The sequence below is a fragment of the Arachis stenosperma genome, chromosome 10, assembly GCF_014773155.1.
Source record: "Arachis stenosperma cultivar V10309 chromosome 10, arast.V10309.gnm1.PFL2, whole genome shotgun sequence".
In the NCBI taxonomy this organism is placed as follows: Eukaryota; Viridiplantae; Streptophyta; class Magnoliopsida; order Fabales; family Fabaceae; genus Arachis; species Arachis stenosperma.
This window is the reverse complement of record NC_080386.1, coordinates 390,730-412,048: the sequence shown is the minus strand read 5'-3', so window position 1 is coordinate 412,048 and position 21,319 is coordinate 390,730. Positions and strand designations below refer to the sequence as shown.

Here is a 21,319-nt window from a genome sequence, read left to right as displayed (position 1 = left end):
AAAAAATATCAATGTCACTATTGTAGATTTTCGACAAAACTCGATTTAGTCGTTTCCTCATAAATTATTTTCTTGTATGATTTATGCCTTTTATGCTTTTCCTTTGTAATTTATGAGAGAACGACTAAATCGAACCTCGTCGAAAACCTACAATAGCAACATTGACCTTTCTCACCACTATATATGTGAGAGAATAAAACAGAAGAAAAGTATCCCTTTTTCCATGTTTTGATCATGAAACTGAGGTGGAATTGTGTTTTAATTTCTTATTGTCTCAAACGGTATTTTTTTAGTGGGAAAGGCATCAACACTAAAACAACGTTATTTAGAAATTGATAGCATGTCACTTAACGTTTTAATTAAGTACACCCGTAACGAAGATAAGCGAAAAGGCTAACGTGAGTAATCTTGTGAAATTTGGAGATTCAATTTAAATCAATTGAAATTTCGACAACAAAATTAAGATCGAAGTCAAATTTTAGGGATTATTTTGAGTATTCACTCAAAATTTTTACTAACAAAATAGTAGGAACACACGCGCACGTTTTGGCATGTGTGCGTTCATGGCTTATGCTTGATGAACACACTATCTAGTATCTACTACTACCATTTGCTAGTTTTCACGATGATTCATATTTCAGGTTTTAATTTCCGTCCGTACTCTTATGAAAGTACAGACACTCAGCATTTACGTCCCCACTACTATACAATCATCTTTGGAACTGAAATTATTATGGTCAACGTAACTCCTAGTTTGTATTTCTTCTACATTCCCACATGTCATTAGATTCATCGTTATATAGTTTAACATTGTTATTTGCGTCACCGTGCAAGTCTTAATTCCATTTTATATAGTTTAATCTCAATGAATTTTAACTCTTTTAAAAAGTATATGCGCACCTTTTCATATAGTTGAAGTCATGTTATATTTACATCTTAGCATTAACTTGCTCTTTATTACTTATTTTATTTAGTATTTGCTCTTTCTTACATTTCAAATGAAATTCACCTGCCATTTAATGTGAATCAGCACGGTATTTAATGTTTTATTTTTACAAAAAAAAAATAAAAATATTTTTTTATAATGAAGACAACTACTATCTAAGTAGGTCCCTTTGTGAATAGCTCTTGAAACTTGGCTTCTTGCATGAATTTTCATTGGTATGCTTGGAAGTTGGAACTCAAAATATTTATTAGGGGTATTGCGGAGAAAGCTCTTGAGAACTACTATGAGTTAATGACATAATATTGGGATAGAGATTTTAACTGGTAAGGTCATTTAAGAAACCCTCCTTCACCTTCCACCAATTTAGAACTAAAGCTTCCATGAATGTTTGACAAGAAAAATGCTTAATTAGTTAGAGGAATGTTCGATAAGAGTTTAGGAATGTTCGATTCAATAAGATATCAGATATTTATTATCCCTATACCCGAATGGTTATTCTAGATAATATGAGTATATTGTGTTTGAGAAATTAGTAGTATTTTACTCTGGATGTTCATTTTTTAACTCATATTGGACCAAATAAACAGTCCATTGTACACATTGTACAAATACTCCATTGGCTCCTTAGCAGAATTTAGTTAGTTATCTACATTATATCTGAACATATGGAATGTGGCGTATGCTTTGGAGATGAAATTAATACTCTAGTTTTTATTAAGGTATTACGTCTCAGCTAATTTCTCATGATGCATTATTTAAACCAAATTAATAAGACATTTTGTTGGCGATTTTGTAAAGTTTAAGTCAGAATTAGGCTTAAAGTGACATTCAGTTGGGCAAGTCTAAACTTGAATACAGAGACAGCATCCACTGTCACAAGTAACATGAACACATCGCTTCGTCTCTAAAATATTGGGAAAAAAAAAAGATTAAGTTGGAAAGGTACAATTTATCCTTTTTTCACTTTGTAATAATACAATTAAAACAAAATTGAACTGTTTGTTGATAAATCACTTAATTATCAGTTGATTTATTCTTTTTAAATCTCTCATTTTGGACATGGTATATAACTTCATCTGTCACGTTGAACTCTAAATTTATACTTGAAAGGCACTTTTGCACTTGAGAAATGTGGGGAGAGAAACCAATATCCTCCTTACTTATTGAAAATATCCCGGATCAATTGGTAGAAAATGTTCCAAATTTGGACCCTACCAACATTATCTATGAGATAGACTTTTAGTTTTAGACAAGACAAATAATAAAAAAAGAATTGAAATGGAAAAAACCCTTGATGCAAACACGAGTAGATGTGAGAGCAATTGAAAGTTCCTATCAACGACACAACTCACATAAGGTCCCATAGACCTATAGGACACTAACTTAATGCAATACTACTACATTAGAAAATGAATAGACAATAGTCATAGTAATAGTAATAGCTGTTTTACATGTGCCATTAAATACACTTTTATTTATGATTAGAAGCTACTACTTCATCTACCTGCCTGCTTGTTTTGGTGTGGTCCAAGTCCTCGTGGATTGGTTAGTGGAAAATTGAAATTGACAAGTTTAAATTTTAGGGAAAGTCATTCTCATAAATATCCCATTCTAGAAAGTAAGTCATATGACGAACATTATATCGATATACAATCACTTTTTCAAGTAAAATCTTCAAATCTTTGTCAAATAAAATTCGGTTCTATAATGGAGACATCCTTCTATTATCTTTTCTGATCCACTAATATGTGGCCTGAATGAAGGAAGGAAAAGGGGAGAAATTTTTCTAACACTATCTAACTATCTATTTTCAGAAGCATAATAATACTGTCATTAGCTCTTCTGAAATCCTAAGAAATAGGACGATATGCTCATTAATACACCAACATTTTCTAACTATATTAGTGTTGAGGAGAGACTTATGACCTGTTTAGTTTTCATTTTTATATTTCAGTTTTTTCTTGTTTATAAAATTTTGAAGGAAAAAAATAGTAAAATATAAAAGATACTTTTTCCCCTTTATAAATCCCAAACAAGGGAGGAGGAGGAGGAGAGAATCCAAAAATGCCTTATATTTTCTATATCTGGCTTTTCGAATTGTATTTAAATGAACTTAACCGGCCAAAGTGGCATCATCATGCAACCTTTCTACTACTACTGTGCAGAAAACAGACCTAATGGATACCTGATTCTGCTTTGTTAACAAATAAGTTCAATTTGCATGTTTCTTTTTCCTCTTTTGGTTGAACAAATGCAGTGTAACCAAGAAAAGCAAAAACTAATTTACCTTCACAGTTCACAATATTTACAATCTATTCCTGGTTGAAAACAAAACTGAAGAAAGCTGTATGCACAGGAATTTATTAACACTACTTTATAATTTTATATACAATCTAAAAGTAATTTCATATACAAATAGTGACAACAAACAAGATCTCTGGCCTTAAGTTCCCATGAACCATACCCCTTCATAAAGGAAATATTCATCTCCAAGACAAACAAAAATACCTGGAGTGAATGACAACAATGGCTGCAATCCACATTCTATTGAACTACATCAACTTATAACAATGGCTGCAAATTGCAATTGACCTACACCCAATAACCAAATTCAAACTAGACATCCTTTTAATAAGAATGGTGGGGTAATAATAATAAAAATGGATAGTGATCTAGAGTCTATAATACTGAGTTGAGAGGGGGGTATTGTAAACTTAGAATCTATCATAGTCTAGAACAGGGAGGATTTCCCACCTGTATAGTATATCCTTAAGGGTTAAGGCTTTGTTTGGGAGCAGTGGCCGGAAGGGCAAGGCGAGGAGGGAGTGGCAGGGACAAGTGGGTGCTTAGATATGGAGGCACTGCAGTCCCTTGTCTTCATGGAGCTCCCAAATAGGAGAAGGGCTTTCTCACCCACTCCTTCCCTTTTCTCAGTGCCATTAAGGGCTCGACTCCCACCTCAGAAGAACTCCCAAACATACATGAAAAGGATTGGGTAAAGAAATAAAAAACATTACATGTCAGATTAACTTTGCTGATATGAGAATAGGGAGAGTTTATGAAACAAAACCTAGAAACTACACTAGCACAAAATGAAGAAATTAAATATACCGACAATTTGCTAGGAAAGTGAAGTTTAATGTCACTGTAATCATCGGAAAGAGCAGTGCTACACTGCCTCAATTCATTGGCGGACACCCATGGCAAAGATAATAATGGTAGAGAGAACATAACAATTTTACTTAAACCCCTCATAACCTGCCAACTTAGTTGGATTATTATATTTCCGGAGGGATTTCTGGCTTTGTATGATTTTCCCATTGAAAAATATCTAGCTGATTACTAATTATGTAAAGAAAGCTAGACAGCGCTATGCAACGATGAAAAGGAAAGGAAGTCTTGAGCACACTGGTCTTATTGTAGATTTTGAACATAGCAGCAGAAAAACTGGATGAGTGAATCTTTTTCAAGAGAAGATCTGAGTACCGATATATAGTAGATTGACAATCGAAAGAGGATGATTTAATCCTATGGCATGTGATTGTGATTATTCATACTAGTCAGAAAGCAATATCTGAGAAATAAGCAGATACCTTAAGGATAGGAAACAAGCTATTCCCTACAAATTTAGTTGCCACTTAAGAAAATCACTGAAATTTAGAAAGGATATTCTCTAGGTCACCAAAATATGATTAACCATATAATCCAAGTTCATGTGAGATACTAAATGCTAAGTTGCAAACAGGATAGTAGATAAGCCACAGGCAACAGAGATAAAGAATCAAGATCATAAAATGAATTTAATTCGATAAAATTAGGACATTCACTGATATCATTTTAAACGCATTGGATCAGTTATGGGCTGCCTCAATAAAATGCAGCAGAGACAAAGTATCTTCTTGTGAGCGGCATCCAGCACATGACAACTAAGGTGAAAACTGAAAAGCACGAATACAAGCTCTACAAAATAAATTCTAATGGTTTTTCAGATAATAGGTAAACAATGGAGTGTGCTCAGTGTGATAACAAGCACAACCAGAAGCCGGAAGTCAAGCAAAAAATGTATGATCATATATAGTTGCAAAAACCATTACGTTAGGATTACAAGATACGGAAAATACTAGCAGAGGGAAGAGAATGATCCAGAGTTATCTGCGTTATTCTCTAATTCATGAGGCAATTTTCCAACTTCTGATCAAAGTACTTTCTGAGCAAGAGTTAGAAAAAGGAGATTACCAGAGAATCTGCATTTTATTAGCATCATTAGGAGAAACACTTCCAGCAAGAAACAAGAATAAGAGGTTGATCCAGCAGAACAAAATAAACATCAACCCTTTATGGTTTCCCCTGACAATAGTTTATGGGGATGGTCTCACACTGGTCAACAGAAATACAGCATGAATGGATAGAAAGATCCTAAATTACTATGACAAGAGCGCAGAAGAAGAATAGATTAAGAAAAAGAAATGAAAGGAAGTATAGCTCCTACATACAGACCTAGCCATGGATACTCCAGAAGAATCTTGCTAGTTAATGTTATGGAAGAAACAGGAGTTCAGCAAAAGAACCCTATAGAATATTCTATTCCAGACCAAAGATATAAGAACTATGGACAGGAACCTGGACATGCTTCAGGATTAATTTTTCATCTTAAAACACCAGAAATAACTCCATCAGGTTATGTGGCCATTATAAATGCCTGGATCAAGTTTTCAGCTGCATGTTTTTGTTCCGGTGTACCCGATATAAGAGCTATACGATCACCTCGGGAAGATTTGGTTTCAGAAATCTCTACTGTTGCTCCAGAAATCTGGATTAAAGGAAATAGACATAAAATACACATTCAATGAAGCATATTGGCACCAGTTGCTAAGATATTCAGGTACAATGGATGCGGAAGCACAAAGAAATTGGTATTCAATACTAAATGCTAATATGATAGTGAGTGACAGTGAGAGTATGAACATCTTATGGTCCATCAGATGTGTGACAAAAAATATGAGAAATCTTGATAAATTTTCCATTTAGTTTCTGCACAAGTAATTGCTTCCTTCTTACGAAAACTCAATACTCACTTAATATGGTGAAACTCAGTTTCTTAATTTTACATTCTTGCAAATTGGACCGACATGATACAGCATATATATGACAATGTAATGGAATCTGCCACTAAGATAAGTATAGAAAGAGAAATGCTAGGTGAACAAGTTATTTTTGTAATCAAGTCCAACCAAGACTTTTCTTCTTCTTATGCCTTTCCTCCTCCTTCTTCAACTAAAATTTTTGGTTATAAATCCTTAAACTATTGGACCACCTTGGTTGAACTTAATTACCAAAATGACTTGGTCATGTAGCATCACCGGTATAGAAATATGAATTTTTATAGGAGGCATCTTCATTGAATAAAGAATAAATGAAAATAGCAAAATTAAATCCTACGACGATAAACCTTGCAACATCACATGCCAACCCCTTTGTATGACAGATAATATAGAAATGCATCTTTCAAAACAATAATTACTTCACTGAAACATTCAGTGAAAGAAAATAAATTCAGAGCTGGAGAACAAACCTTCCTAATATTAGCTATATTTGCCCCTCCTCTACCTAACACTTTGCTTACAGCATTAGCTGGGACCAACATCTCCATAGTTGATGAGGGAGGCAAACTGAGTATAACAAATGAAGGCTCAGAAACATGAGTTGAAAAGAATTAATCAGATTAACATTAAAAGGGGAGTAACTTAGTTGCAAAGTATAAAAATGTATGTAGAACATTGATAAAACTATATACTAACCCTCCATATAGCTTGTAGCCATACGAAGACATAGATCCATAGCCATTTTCTCCCATCTATTACAATGAAGCAAACAATACATGATGCCCCTGGCCTACATTTAAGAACTAAAAATAGAGAGTGGATATTTAACAATAGACAGAAGAAGAATACAGAATGAATTTAATGCAGCTGCCAACTTCTTGTACTAGAAAAGAGAACACAGTACTGGTGGAAAGGATGTGTTGAATAAAAGGAACAGCTCTAAGAACAAAAGAGAAGAGAATGCTGAAATTCATCAGCACTTGCTACATCAACTTCACTATATATTCATATCATCATAACATAATATTTAAATCCAGATATACCATCCCAGCACATGACCAAGGAGCTATAAAATTTAAAAACAATGGTAAAATACACTAAATTTTAGCAGAACCTATAAATCAAGGTCACTATCTAGTGTCCATAATATAATAATTTTCTCCAGAGAATAGAATCCATTATCATATACATTGGAAATAAATTGTCTCAATCTTAAGAAACTAATAAAACAAATACATTTCACCATTAAAAAAATGACAAACAAATAAATAAAGCTCTGTGAGATATTTGATATCACAAGCAGTAAAGTACCAATAAATGATAACTAATTTTATCCATACATTGAACCAATAACTTCAAATCAGAAGCATATATGATATGATATTGAATTAAAAAATAGCAGCAAGACATACCGAATAAGATCCAAAACCATGCAAGCTGCTGGAAGAAAGCATGTTTAGCCCAGTTCCACTTTCAGTCCTCTGATCATAAGCCAATGGAGCAGGGACATCAGGAGCTGGAGGGATGACAGATCTCACTGGAAGAACAGAACCACCTGAATAAAACGATTCAGAACCTATAGGGGGAGGATTACGGCCAGTGTCCCTTTCTTTCAGTACATCATCCCGCAGTCTTAATACAATCTGGATTAGTGCATCTCTCACACAATCAACTCCACCAACCACCTAAAAAGAACATTGAATAAACACATACACAAAGAAGACAAGAAAACTTATTAAACAAAAAAGAATTCAAACCTCAACAAGTTCGTCATTCACATCAGCAATTTTAGGCTTATTGCTTTTCGAGATTCGAATATCTGCTCTAGTCCGCTTCCGAATTTCGTTTATGATTGAGCCACTTTTCCCAATAATGCATCCTATAACTTTGGATGGAACTAGGAGCCGGATTGAAACTGGGGTGTCATCTTCATCATTTATTGTCCCTTGCAGAAGCAAAACAGCTTCCACTGCCATGGATTTCAGATCACTTGATGACTACAAAATACAAATCATACTGCATGACTATTTACTCATTTTATTATACGGAACAACAGCTCAGGAACATATAATGGGAAAACCTACTGCATGCAAAGTACATCGGTATCAACAAACTCCAACAACTGGTAAATCAAACACGAAATCGATCATGAAATTCAATGATTTGGAGCAGCTTTCATGTCAAACATGCAACTCCTCAACTCAATACCCATGTCTAATGTGATTTTTCCTTTTTCTCATACTAACATATATACATTTGAAAATTGAACTTATAACAATGAACAAGTAAAACATTGATAACACATAAAAGTCTAAGCGTTTCCATGCAAATAAGATATATCAAAGACTCTACCATGTTTAATACATCTCAGTAATAATGCTCAATCATTGAAACAAGTGGAAGAAGCAGATATAGTATACCTCTGTTGCAGTTATAGTGATTAAACACTCATCGTAACGAGCCTTGGAATCATCAACCTCGATACGAGCACCACTAGCCTGCCTTATATTTTTAATTATACTCCCTCCCTTCCCGATGACACATCCAATCTTGTCAGAGGGGCATAGCATTCTAACAATTAATTCCTCAGATTGTGAACCACCAGGATCAGAAACGGCTGGAAGTGCAGATGAGTACAGAGACCATGCATTTCCTGAATCAGCGTAACCTTGCAGATCATGTACATTTGTCGCACCTAGGATTTGAGGAACAGGTCTAGGTGGGATAATAGGATCTGAAGTTGGGTATAGTCTGCCAGGTGGATAAATTGGAATGTCTGAAGGAATAATAAGGCTAGGAGGGACTTCTGGTACTGTCGTGTCAAGAGGGATGTCCTCCTTTGGAGAGAACTTGTACATAATAGAAGAAACTGCAAACAATGCTCTTTTAACAGCTTCTGATTCACCAGTAATCTACTCACAATGGGGTAAATGAATGTAGTAAGGCCAAAAAGTAAGGTAAAAGTTCACTGCAAAAGAATTTGTTTTAATAGCTAAATAAAATATCCACGTTGAAATGTTATTCAACATATAGAAATTGTAAGATCCCAAAGCTAAAGTACTAAGAATGTTTAACGGATCAGCAAAGAAAACTGTTAAGGTAAGCTACTAAAAATATTAAATGTACCAACCAACACAAAATTGTCAAAGTCCATAGCACATGAGTGTGCCGGATTGGCCCTATCCTTTGCAATAACCTTGATATTTGTCCTTGTCTTTACCCTCAATTTTTTAATGGTAGCCCCAGCCTTACCAATGATATTTGCAGACTGGCTTGATGGAACAAGGATTTGGCATTCTTCCTTATCCTTCTGTTTCTTTTCAGAATCTCCAACGGCTTCCATGGCATTTGAAATGACAGAATGAACCTTGAGAAGAGCATCTTGGGCAGCACATAAAGGCTGCATATTATTGAGCTCATCATCAACCTCAAATTCTTCCTTCTGCTTAACATAGCAGTAAATTGTTATAACCCGGTCCTTGGCACCCGGAAATGGATCCACCACCTTGACTTTTGCCCTAGACTCTTGCCTTATTGTATTGATGACTTTTCCATTCTTACCAATGACATTCCCAATTACTCCATCTGGACACAGTATTCTATAGATAATCAATTCATCATTTCCCCTTTCAACTTTGTCATTCAGACGCCGCTTTTGATTCTTCCCGTTTCCATCATGGTCCCTTTGATTGCGATATCGTTTCCCAGTCTCCCCCATTTTACAAACCACCGGTAAGACTCCTGGGAGAAAAAAGCCAAGTAAATAAATACTGCAAGTTTCTTTTCACCAAACTTCTTCTCCCATGCCACCCTTGTGACAACAATCTTAAATGAAAGAATAATCCAACTAATTAAACAGATTTACATAGAAAAGTGAAGGTATTAAAATATGATTCACCGCAGGATGAGCCTGCAACACCAACATATAAATTATTCTAATTATATTTAAATTGAAAACAAGCAAAGCTGAAAATGTGGAAATTAGTGGTGTATAGTAAATATCACTCTTTGAGTGGAGTGAAGAGAATCCAACATTTTATGCTATGATTGGGGCCGGGGTGTAATCGTATGAAAAGAACCAATTACAGATTGAGAGAGCATAATTCAACACCAGCTTAAGAAAAGAAGAAAGGGTATAAGATGGCGTGTCAAATGGGGAAGGAACCTCACATAAAAAGGAAAAGAGCTAAGAAAAATTGAAGTTTGTGAAACCAAAAGTAAGAGACTTGTGTACCTGATTAATAGATATAAGATAAGATGATGAAGAAGAAGCGAAGCTAGTTGAAGCCCTGATGTTTCGAATTTCGCCGAGAAACGCACTCGATTTCTTGTTTCCCTGAGAATCTCTCTAGGAGGCAGGGCAGGATCTATTCACCTTTTCTTCCTCCTTTATTTTGTTGTTTTACTATAATACCCCGCTCGGTAGTTCTAATCATTATTAATTAATCCATTTTTTGGTTTTATATGTTTTTCAATTAATTACTTAAAATTTGGGTAAAGTATACTTTTTATCCCTGAAACTTAGCAAAAGTTTTAAAAATATCTCTAAGTTTTATTTTATTTTAATTTTGTTCCAAAAATTTTTTATTTGCTTCAAATATATTTTTTATGGCTAAATTTTTAAAAAAATTAAGATCAATCTGACAATAATACATAAAAATTATGTTTGATTTGCTTGTGTTGAGAGTTATTCTTATGAAATTGTTGTTGAATTAGTCTTAATTTTTTCAAAAAATTAAATGTTGGAATATATTTGATGCAAATAAAAAACTTTTAAAACAAAATTTAGGACTATTTTTACCAAATTTAGGGATAAAAAATAAACTTTATCCCTTCAAAATTTAATTTTTACCAAAAATATAAGATTATTTTACACAATTATTATAAGTTGTTAAGGGAGTTGTATGTAATTTGCGAAAAGAAGTATGATATAGGGGAAGTCGTGGTTTAGTTGAAAACCTAAACAGTGTGTGGTTGGGGGCGATGGAAGAAGAAGCAGTTGGAGAAGGGTCGGAGGCGGTTCGGCGGGCGAGGAAGCTGCTGTTTCGGCGAATGCTGGTGGGGATTAAGGATGGAAGATTCTTTTTGGGTGGATTCTACTGCATCGACAAACAAGGCAACATCATTCTCCAGGATGCCGTCGAGTATCGCACCACTCGCCGATCCTCTCCCTCTCCCCTCGAACAGAGGTGCCTTGGCCTCATTCTCATTCCTGCTTCCTGTCGCGCCACGTGTCATGTTGATTGCTCTATCGACGAACAGTTGTCCCTTCTATCTCTTACTTAGTTAGTTATTATTGTCTTCTCTTTCTTCCATTTTACTCTTTGTATGTTTATTACAACTCTTGCTTCAAACTTTACTATTATAATTTATTAACAAGAAGCAGCTAAATATATGTTCAAAGCAGAGACTACTCTACTTGTATTCATTTTATTGATCGTTAATTGTAGTCAAATTAAGACGTCCTTCATTAATGGTATTGTACTAGAGAGCTCACTTTGATCAATTAGGGAAACTTTCTGTGCAGCCTTACATTTTGTTCCAGAATCAACTTCTATCCTTTTGGTTGAGAATTTGATCCTCAATTTTGTACTAGGTACTATGGTTTCAGTGGCAATCATGTTGTTATAAAATAAGACTAAACAGTGACAGTTAGAACAAATGGAGTCCAAATACTTCAGAGGGCAAGGGCATTAAGCGTGCAATGCTTTCATGTGCAGATAGAACACCTACATGACAAAAATAAATACATTCAAAACAAGAAACTAAGATAGTAACAATCACAGAACAAATATCCTAAAACTGCAATGCCCTACTTAACCCTTTTAAACTTGTTTTGATTAAAACTGTAGCCAAATAGGTTAGTTCAATGTACGATACCAAAATCAGAAGCCTAATCTCCAAATCTTGGAATAGATAAAATGAAGTGAAAACTTGGAAATAAATGCTTGAAAGAAAAGAAAATTAACAATGTGAAGATAAAATGAATATGAAGAGAAAGAAATAAATACAAAGTGTAATTTAAATAACAAGTAAATAAAAGAAATTAAAATATTCGAAAAGAAATGAAAAGGGAATAAAACAAAAGAAACTGAAAATAAAAGCTCAGGGTACTTACATTTATGGTGTCAGTGTAATTTTGGATTTTGTAGAGTTTTGTGTGATAATGTAGTGTTTAAGTTGAAATTTCTTTTTCACTTCTGTCTTTCTTCTATTTATAGTCCAAAAGGATAGATTCGCAGTGTTTTTCTTTTCCCACGAGCTAGCTTCCTCTTATTTCTTAGGTTACGACATTACCTTGACTATGAAAAATCTTGACCTCTAAGTTTGATGTCCCATGTCTTTTCTTACATTAGTCTTCAAGTCCCACATTCTTAAATGCTTTTGGATAAAGCCTTTGTGTAATTACTCATTTCGACTTTTAGAAGTGATCGACTCAACTCCTTTTATGATAAGTTGAATCCTTGTGCTAACGCTCTTATGGAACAACCCTTATGATACTTCGACCTACATTCTCGTGAAACAACTCACATGCTATGACATTTCGACTTACGTATTATCGACTCACCTTTAGGTCAAACAATCTTAATCGAACTATCTGTATTGTCAAATTTTATCACAAAATCAGCATAGATCACAAAATCATATACCTGCCTCTAACAAAGCAACTCACTTTCGACATCAATTAGCAATTTCTTTTTTAATGAAAGATAGTGGAAAAACTCCCACGTATTCATTGTTGATTTTTCAATTGATATATTGATACATGAGAATAGTTGATTTATGCACCTCAAAGTCATGCTATTATATCTGAGATTAATATTGCTAGTAATTTAGCATGCTTGTAAAGGTTGTTGTTTGAACATCAATCAAACATGTCATTCATTCGTTACCAAAATCTATTACTGTAAAAAACGTCACACAAGATATGGAACATGGTTGATCAAAACCTATTACTGTAAGGTGTTCCATAAACAATAAGATATGGTACAGTCCTGAGAACAGTGTCGATGGGAATTGCAAAGTTAACACCTGATGACATTCCGCTCCCTGAAATTGCTTTAATATAGCAAAATAAGTATTCTTGGGGAGTTGGAACATTAGTGAAGGTGAAAACTCACGACTTCAGATGAAGTTGATATCTGAGAGTCGTTAGATGATTTGACTGATTTGATTAAATTTTCATTCAACGGCTCTCAGGTATCAACTCCACGTGAAGTCGACTTCACCTGAGTTTTCACTTTAGTGAAGAATAGCATACACATAACAGTTACCTTTTCTGGTGAAGGTTGCTGTGTTTACGCCAATAACATGGCCGTATGAGTCAATCAATGGTCCCCCTGAGTTTCCTGTTTTCCATCCATGCACACATAACATCACAATTCAAACATTGGCACTGGAGACATCAGGAAAATGAGGTGTGTTGCTTGCCTGCATTAATATCTGCATCAGTTTGAATAGCTCCTTTAATGGCCCCTCCATTTGGTGAAGGTATCTCACGCCCTAAACCACTCACCACCTGCAAAAGTTACACCACACAATACACCATCATAACATCCGTTTCTTTCAATACAATGAAGTAACACCTACAAGGTGCAACACATTTTGTTCTATCTAGGAAACAACATGAAAAATTACCCCTGTTGTGAGAGTATTTTCATATCCATAAGGATTCCCAATTGCGAAACAACTTTGACCTACATGTAACTTGTTAGATTGACCAAGAACCACAGGCCTGATTTCGTGCCCATCAACATCAATCTGCAAATACAAAAATTATTGTCTGTTAATTTTTAGAACCTTAGAAGGTAGGTGTTGATGCCTCAAGTTAAGGAAAAATGTCAGCTATGCCTATGCAACATCAACATGATCAAGAGAAAAGAAACTCTGGATCATTGTTATTGGCATATAAAGAAGAATCCTATAAGATTGACAAATAAAGAAATCAACTGTTGAGGGAAAAAAAAGGATTAGAATGTACCTTGAGAACAGCAAGATCATAGGCTGGATCAAACCCAATTATCTTGCCTTCACTATAGAAGCTATTCCCTTTGGCATCAACTAAGAAAACCTGTAGACAGTATCATGATTTTGCATTAATAGTAGTGCTGTGATGCTACTCAGATAAAGGGTGGTTGTTTGAAGGTTTAATTACTCTGATCCCTATAGTTTTACTAAATTTTTTATTAGGTCCTTATATTTTTTTTCTTTCAATTGAGTCCCTATACTGCTTTAATTTTGTAATTAAGTCATTTCTAGTGTAAAAAATATTAGAGTTAACTAAATATTTCTTTACAAATTGAAGGTATTTATAATTAAAAACTTAATTAAATCTTTGACTGCATATATTTTGGTAAAAATATTATATTAATTTTAATATTTTTAATATGAAAATGACATAATTACAAAATTAGAAGACTCAATTGAAAGGAAAAAAATATAATTAAAAATTTGATAGAACTATAAGTACCAACAGAATAATTAAACCTTGTTTGAATGATTGGAAACACTCTTGATACATAGCTAGAAATTGACCACACAAACAAATTAAATCCAAAACGGCAACAGAATTATGAAATACCTTACAACGTTGTAAACCACTTGTATCAGTAGCAAGTTTGGCAACAACATGGTAATTAGTAACCTGTTGAATCGAAAAAAGTAATATGAGGAAAATCAAAGAGAGAATGAAATTCCTTGTCAAAGTTGATCGGTCCTTGGACTTTTCTTACTACGTGACCAAATTGATCCCAAATGAAGCCAGAACCAGTGCCTTGGACTTTTGCATCTGCATTCTCATCCTCATCTAGCATCCTCAATTCAATGTCTTTAATGAAAACAACAGATGGTGATGTTTCCTGTGATAATCTATCCCCAAGTTAAATTCAAAAGAAGTAATAAAGCAACAAGGTAGAAGATTGCTGACCTCAAAAAGGTGCACAAGAAGGTGTTCTTGTTGCTGAAACTCATCTTGTAGCAGGTTGTGAGCAAGTGCAGGTGGTGTAGAATTGAGATTAGCAAGGCCAGGCCAAGAAGAAACAACAATGGAGGAGACAAAAGCTAAGGCTCCTCGCCTACTCGTTCTTCTTGAGGGAATTGGGTTTGTCAACCCAGACAAGTTGCTTTGGATACAAAACACTGCCATGCCTTCAATCCTAGCAATTCAGATTTCACACACAGGATAGCATAATAACGGATAACCGTCCTTCTGTTACTGCTTCCGTTACTTTTAACTCTACTGTTAACTAAGGCTGCGCGTTTGTTTTCAGGGACACAAGACACTAAGACTTGGATACGGAGATACAAAATCGTGTTTGAGAAATGAGACAGAAACATTGTGTCTAGGGACACTTAATTAGTGTATTTTGTGTTCATCCTAACAAGAAGGACACAAAGACACTAACAAAAGATACAACTTATTTTTTTTTTCTTTTATTATTTTTATTAATTTTTTATAATTATATTTTTTTATTATTATATTTTTCTTCTCAAATTTTTTCAATAAAAAAATAATAAATTAAATTTTTATAATTTGTACTAATTTATTGCTAAATAAAATATAAAAATATAAAATTTATGTCTTTATCCTCTTTATCTTGTTCTCAATTACTTGTTTTGTCTTTTTCTCGTAAACAAAGGCGGCCTAACTAAGAAACTTGTTCATGGGCTTTGCCAAACTAATTGCACTCACGGAATAATATTATCATTCAAATATTAAAAGTATTAATAAAAGGAAAATGTTCCAAGAAAAATAGATCTTAAGAAAATTTGTAATAACAATTAATAGTCACAAAATATATATTTTTTTTCGGACACGACAATAATTGGTTTAGAGATAAAGACAGGTGGGTTTTTTTTTATTATTATTCCTATTCTTTTGGGTCTACAAAGACAGGTACCTTTACCGGCTATTTCCCATGACCTTGGGCCTTCTTTCTATGCCCATTGGAGCAATAGTAGTAGCTTCTAAATGTTTTGTTTTAGAAAAGATAGAAAGACACACTCATTATCATGAAACACAAAGGAATCCATTTGTTAAGAGTAGTCAATAACCTTTTAAAAGCGATTTAAAAAATATAAATATTTTTATTTAAATTTTAAACGCTTAAATGTTTATCTTTATACAGGACTAGTCTATATACACAATATTACCAAATAGTTTCACTAATATTTTAACATCATTTAGTAAGTTTTTAAAGTATCAATTTAATTATGTTTTAGTAAGAAAAGTTAATCTCACATCAATTGCTATTAGAACGAAAAAAAAAAAAGAACAAGAAAACAAATTAAGCATACAACACGTTTGATAATTGCTTTTGCCTTTTGTACGGATATACAATCTAGCCCACAAAATTAAGCAAGGTGCTAAGTGCTAGCTAATTATAATTTCTAATAACAAAAAAAACTAAGAATAATAATAATTTCTTGACACAATATATTAATTATTTCTGGTGAAAATAAGGATCTATATATTTTGTGATCGCAAATTAAGAAGAAGAAAAAATAAATGAAAAATTTGTGGTTGCAATTTCATTTCTGTAAAAATTAAAGAAGGTCGTTAATTTAATTTTCTATTTTCAATAACTGAATTTTTTCCCCTAATCTTTTAGTATATATATATACCCAAAAAAAAAGAAAGAAAATAGATAAAAAAATGTGAAAACTCAGGTGAAGTTGACTTCACGTGAAATTGATATTTGAGAGCTGTTAGATTAAAATCTAGTCAAATTAGTCAAATCATCTAACGACTCTTAGATATTAACTTCACGTAAAGTCGACTGCACCTGAGTTTCTACCGATAAAAAATCATAAGACTATGATGTAATTTAATCTAAAGAGTAAAATGCACGATCTGTTTGGTAAGATGAAAATGCACCATTCAAAATAAGCACAAGCTAAACACAAGATATAGCAAAATTTCCTGGCATATCACCTTCCCATACATTACATGTCTATATATAATACCTTATTATATATCTAATTATGTATTATTTCTAGCTGCTGCCTGAAGTCTAATTTGTTTATTGAATTTCTGAATAAACTCTTCAACCCTCCTATTAAGATCCTCATTTGACATTTTAGAAAACTCATCATTTTCTTTGTCTTCTTCTTCTTCTTCAACTTTTGCTCCTTCACTCCCTGACCTCCTAATCCTCACACTGCTGTTCTTACTCTCATCAATCACAACACGCTTAGTTCTATGACCTCTCTCCGATTTACTTCTCTTATAGTAACTCCTTCCAATACCAACTTCTTTCTCATCTTCTTCATCACCATGCAATGGAAATAGAGGCTTAGTGTTTTTCTCATTCTTGTTATTGGAGCCTTCTTCACTAGGCTTCTTCTTCTTTGGTTCATTGTATGCTACAATTTCCAACACACGTTCTTGTGTAATCTCATTATCATCATGATGATGATTAATGATAATTTCCTTCTTGTTCTTCTTCTCGTCATCCACAGTTTCTTTGGGACTAATATTAATACATTGTTTATCAGCTTCATAGCTTCTTGCTTCTTGCTGCTGGCTATGTTTTACATATTCTTCATAAATTTGATGATCTTGCTTCTTTTTTGATGAAGAGAATGCTCCATAGTCAGCAGCTATGATGAGGATTAAGGTGTTTGACATGAAGAACCAAAAGATATTGTTGTTCAATAGATCATAGGGAGAAAGGTTGAAGATATAAAAGATGGATATGTATATGAAAAGGGAAAATATAGAAGCAAAGAAAGATAAATTCAAATTCTTTGCTTTCCTATGTTGTTGTTTTTGGGCATAGTGACGAGGTTTTGGTTTGTAATGTTTCATGCAATCATAATTATAATCTTCCTCAAGATATGGTTTGGCCATAGTGTATATAGTATAGTTTATGTGAGAGAGAGAGAATGTGTATGTATGTGTTTGTTTTTTGTTAATGTGATTTTGGTGGGGAGTTTCTAAATGAATCACATGGGCCCTTTATATATGGGTATGATTGATGATTAGGATGCAAATGATTGATATTGCACAATTACAAGCATGCCCCTCTCTCTATTATTCTCAATATGTGCCTATGTGGCAAGGTCTCTATCTCATCATTTAATTTAATGATACTAAATATTGAACACAAATGTGCCAGCTAATATTTTGTACATTAAATTAAAACTGTTTGATGTATGTATTTGTGTTGAATCTTTGCTTCCTTGGTAGTCCTTGTATTTTTCTTACGAATCAATATGATATATGGATTCATGATGCATGATACGCCACGTATATAATATGATGATATATATATATATATATTACTATCTTATAATTATTTTACTTTTTCTATCATAGACAAATCTATGGGCTAATTATATCGCGGAAATAAAAATAACACTACAACAATTTTAGTAGATAACGGCGATCGGTTTACGACAGTTATAGAAATTCGTTGTTGAATGAAAAATAGCAGTGGTTAATGCAGCGGTTAATCATTGGAATTGCTATCAATTTCATATTTAACGACAGTTAGAATCAATTGCTACTAAATATAACAAAATTATACACATAATTACTAAACTAATATTTATTTTTAGCGGCAGTTTTATTCCAATCGTCGTTAAATTTATTTAGTTTTTTATTCTCATATTTAGATGTAATCTCATTTTTTTTAAAAAAGTCATGCACTTAGTAAGATTCATTCACGAGATTCGAGAGAGGAGAAAATTATTAGGTGGAATGAGGGAGTGAACACTAAACAAAAGACATTTTGGTGTGTGTTGTGTTGGATTCATTTTCCGCTTGTTATTTTAATTTATTTACAATGATAGGTATGCAAGTTAAAAATTATTATGCATGAAAATGAAAAGGGAAGAAAGGAGGGAAAGTCAAAAGATCTTAAACGTCATGATAAATTGGCATTGTTCAAACACGTAGCAAATTGTCCACATAGTAATCTTCATTCAGCGCCTAATTACTGATTAGTGATTATTATAAAGTATAAGAATTGAATAAATAGTTTGAATTTAACATATAATAATAAATAATTGATGGAACACAATCATGTGCGTGCCATCAAACTCAAAGTATCAAACCCCATTTGTATACGGCATGCTGAAATGTCGATCTCTATATATGTATGTTATTAAGTTAAGATTAAGTTACTTGTTTCATTGCAATTGCATGGACCGTAACCCTTCTCAAACATTAGAATAAACAGAAACCTTAATGATAGGCGTAGTGGTACTCTTTCTAGGGAAGTATATACCTTTTCGAAATCTCTAGAATCTGTACTTGGAAAAGATTGATTTCAAATCTTTTGCTCAATTATTGTACTATATATATAATGAAAACCATTTTTGGACAACGACTATACAGTACTCTCTATAAGTATCCTTGTTTTCTATTTTTATTTAGTTTAACAGAATATATATATTATATAGAATCATTTAATTTAGCAAACACCTTCAAAATAATTACGTAGCTTTTATCATAATTATATCAAAATTAATATAATGTACAATTGATCAATAGTTTACATACTATATTCTTCTTAAATCTGTATAATGTGATTAAATTAAAGTTTGTGAATAAATTCGTTTACAAATTTAAAGAGAGCTAGCTAATAGCGAACTTAAATAATAAGGATAGAAATGGCAGTGCAATATTCCTATTTTGTTAATTGTCCCTAAACATGAAATTAAATTAAAGCTTACATACATACATTTCTATAAACTTCTAGCATTATTCCCCTCAAATATATATTATTAGCAAACTATATATCAATTAAAATATTGTGTAACAATATTCCTATAGAGGTTAATGTAAAATTTTATTTTATTTTGTTTTAAAGTGGTATTTCTAAACTTTTGCATGCTATTGGCACAATTGAGAAACCTTCTTAGTGTTAATTTTTTTCCCCTAGGATATAAACATTCGGAAAATTTTAAAGTGTATCGTCGTACTAGTGTTTTAGTGATTTTTAACCGTTGATCTTAATTATAATTAAGATCAACGGTTAAAAATCACTGTAAGTCTAAATATATATAAGTGCAATGCATTTAACATTACTCCTGAGGTTTGTTTTGGTTTTCATATATACAAAGTATTATTATTAATATAAAATGTGTGGCCCAATATTCTATTATTAAAAGAAAATATATAAAAATAAGACTATTTCCTAAGCATGTATGTTCTGTTATATATAGAGTAACTTGTGGCTATGTTGAAAGTGAAACGAAATATGATTGAACCAAATGTATAAACGCGTGTGAATTTGAGAGAGGTACATGGACACTTGTGCGATGAAACGAAAAATTTCAAGTTTTCTTTGAATGATTAACAACATGACTAGTTATAGCTTCTGTCTAGCTAGCTGTATATCTTTGTTAAATTATTGAACAAATAAAAACCAAAATCACACAACCAAAGACAAGAAATCATCAATGCAAAAGTCTGCGTTACTCTTTGCTGAATCTTAGGCACAACATATAATTAATACCATAATAATGGTGCTTGTGGGTCCTTTGGTTTTTATTCCTTTTTTCCCTCGCTCCTTACTTCAACCACTTATGTTTAGGGTTTATTATATTATAGAGTAAAGTATCGTTTTTGTCCTTAACGTTTGGGATAGGTTCTATTTATGTTCCTAACATTTAAATCATCATATTTGTATCTCTAATGTTTATAAAAGTGATTCAATGTTATCCTATTATCAATTATACTAATAAATTAGATTATATTTTTTAATTATTCTCACTTTGATGTATTCATTTTCAATTAGGTCTCACTTGGATGTGTTCGATTTTAATATTATACTCATTATTTGTGTTTAGATTCAATTATGTTCCTAGAAAAGTGAATTATGTAAATGTTGTAGAAATTAATTTTAACTTTTGATGAGCTATTTTTCAAAGTGGATAATCGATTCTATCCCAGACATTTGTATTCTAACTTCAAGAAGAGATTTTTAAAACTCAAACTAAAGTGTTCATGATGTGTAATTGACGGCAGGATAACATTGAATCACTCTTACAAACATTAGAGATCCAATTTTTCATTTAAACGTTAGGGACACAAATAGAATTTACCCCAAACGTTGGGGACAAAAACGATACTTTACTCTATATATATTATAAAAAAAATTGTCTCAGACTAATCTAATGTACTTAAAAACCTTATTTCATGATACGATAATAAGGTTTTGGATGTAAGCTTATTAAAAATTTTCCAATAATAACAATAGATAACATATAATTATATATATTGAGAAGACTTCATATTATATAATAAACCAAAATTTTTTAA

The 21,319-nt window shown here is 32.7% G+C and overlaps 4 protein-coding genes across 8 annotated transcripts; 1 reads left to right on the top strand and 3 right to left on the bottom strand.

Moving 5' to 3' along the window:
• Nucleotides 1–1,998: 1,998 nt before the first annotated feature.
• Nucleotides 1,999–10,460, bottom strand: LOC130955128 (KH domain-containing protein At4g18375). Its single transcript, XM_057881925.1, has 8 exons — nucleotides 10,283–10,460; nucleotides 9,179–9,789; nucleotides 8,469–8,960; nucleotides 7,806–8,045; nucleotides 7,461–7,733; nucleotides 6,745–6,800; nucleotides 6,519–6,615; nucleotides 1,999–5,756 (listed from the first exon to the last, which is right to left on the bottom strand). The coding sequence occupies exons 2-8, from the start codon at nucleotides 9,764–9,766 to the stop codon at nucleotides 5,625–5,627; spliced, it is 1,878 nt and encodes a 625-aa protein (XP_057737908.1). The 5' UTR covers nucleotides 9,767–9,789; nucleotides 10,283–10,460; the 3' UTR covers nucleotides 1,999–5,624.
• Nucleotides 10,461–10,953: 493 nt separating this feature from the next.
• Nucleotides 10,954–11,352, top strand: LOC130956049 (uncharacterized). The gene has a single exon (XM_057883073.1). The coding sequence runs from the start codon at nucleotides 11,032–11,034 to the stop codon at nucleotides 11,332–11,334; it is 303 nt and encodes a 100-aa protein (XP_057739056.1). The 5' UTR covers nucleotides 10,954–11,031; the 3' UTR covers nucleotides 11,335–11,352.
• Nucleotides 11,353–11,441: 89 nt separating this feature from the next.
• Nucleotides 11,442–15,261, bottom strand: LOC130956048 (protease Do-like 5, chloroplastic). 5 transcript variants are annotated; one of them, XR_009076991.1, is made up of 9 exons: nucleotides 14,975–15,261; nucleotides 14,781–14,906; nucleotides 14,630–14,692; nucleotides 14,030–14,119; nucleotides 13,687–13,809; nucleotides 13,480–13,567; nucleotides 13,323–13,397; nucleotides 12,167–13,107; nucleotides 11,442–11,777 (listed from the first exon to the last, which is right to left on the bottom strand). XR_009076991.1 is itself a non-coding variant. In XM_057883071.1 (8 exons), exons 1-8 carry the CDS (start codon nucleotides 15,191–15,193, stop codon nucleotides 11,701–11,703), a joined length of 861 nt encoding a protein of 286 aa, XP_057739054.1. In that variant the 5' UTR covers nucleotides 15,194–15,261; the 3' UTR covers nucleotides 11,442–11,700. The 5 variants fall into 5 exon arrangements, 4 of the variants coding, with proteins under 4 accessions (XP_057739054.1, XP_057739055.1, XP_057739052.1 ...); XM_057883071.1 differs by lacking the exon at nucleotides 12,167–13,107; XM_057883072.1 differs by lacking the exon at nucleotides 11,442–11,777 and having other exon boundaries at nucleotides 11,784–13,107; nucleotides 14,781–14,916.
• Nucleotides 15,262–16,942: 1,681 nt separating this feature from the next.
• Nucleotides 16,943–17,968, bottom strand: LOC130957917 (uncharacterized). Its single transcript, XM_057884765.1, has one exon. The coding sequence runs from the start codon at nucleotides 17,897–17,899 to the stop codon at nucleotides 17,030–17,032; it is 870 nt and encodes a 289-aa protein (XP_057740748.1). The 5' UTR covers nucleotides 17,900–17,968; the 3' UTR covers nucleotides 16,943–17,029.
• Between the last annotated feature and the right edge of the window lie 3,351 nt (nucleotides 17,969–21,319).

What these genes read in the sequence shown, in the direction of transcription:
- LOC130955128 (XM_057881925.1), bottom strand. Translation starts at nt 9,766, where the DNA reads ATGGGGGAGACTGGGAAACGATATCGCAATCAAAGGGACCATGATGGA. An exon ending in GGCTACAAGCTATATGGAGG is followed by an intron (nt 6,616 to 6,744) that starts GTTAGTATATAG and finishes TGTTATACTCAG; the next exon opens with TTTGCCTCCCTCATCAACTA. An exon ending in ATATAGCTAATATTAGGAAG is followed by an intron (nt 5,757 to 6,518) that starts GTTTGTTCTCCA and finishes CCTTTAATCCAG; the next exon opens with ATTTCTGGAGCAACAGTAGA.
- LOC130956049 (XM_057883073.1), top strand. Translation starts at nt 11,032, where the DNA reads ATGGAAGAAGAAGCAGTTGGAGAAGGGTCGGAGGCGGTTCGGCGGGCG.
- LOC130956048 (XM_057883069.1), bottom strand. Translation starts at nt 15,193, where the DNA reads ATGGCAGTGTTTTGTATCCAAAGCAACTTGTCTGGGTTGACAAACCCA. An exon ending in ATGATCTTGCTGTTCTCAAG is followed by an intron (nt 13,810 to 14,029) that starts GTACATTCTAAT and finishes TTGTATTTGCAG; the next exon opens with ATTGATGTTGATGGGCACGA. An exon ending in AGCAACCTTCACCAGAAAAG is followed by an intron (nt 13,108 to 13,322) that starts GTAACTGTTATG and finishes GCTATATTAAAG; the next exon opens with CAATTTCAGGGAGCGGAATG.
- LOC130957917 (XM_057884765.1), bottom strand. Translation starts at nt 17,899, where the DNA reads ATGGCCAAACCATATCTTGAGGAAGATTATAATTATGATTGCATGAAA.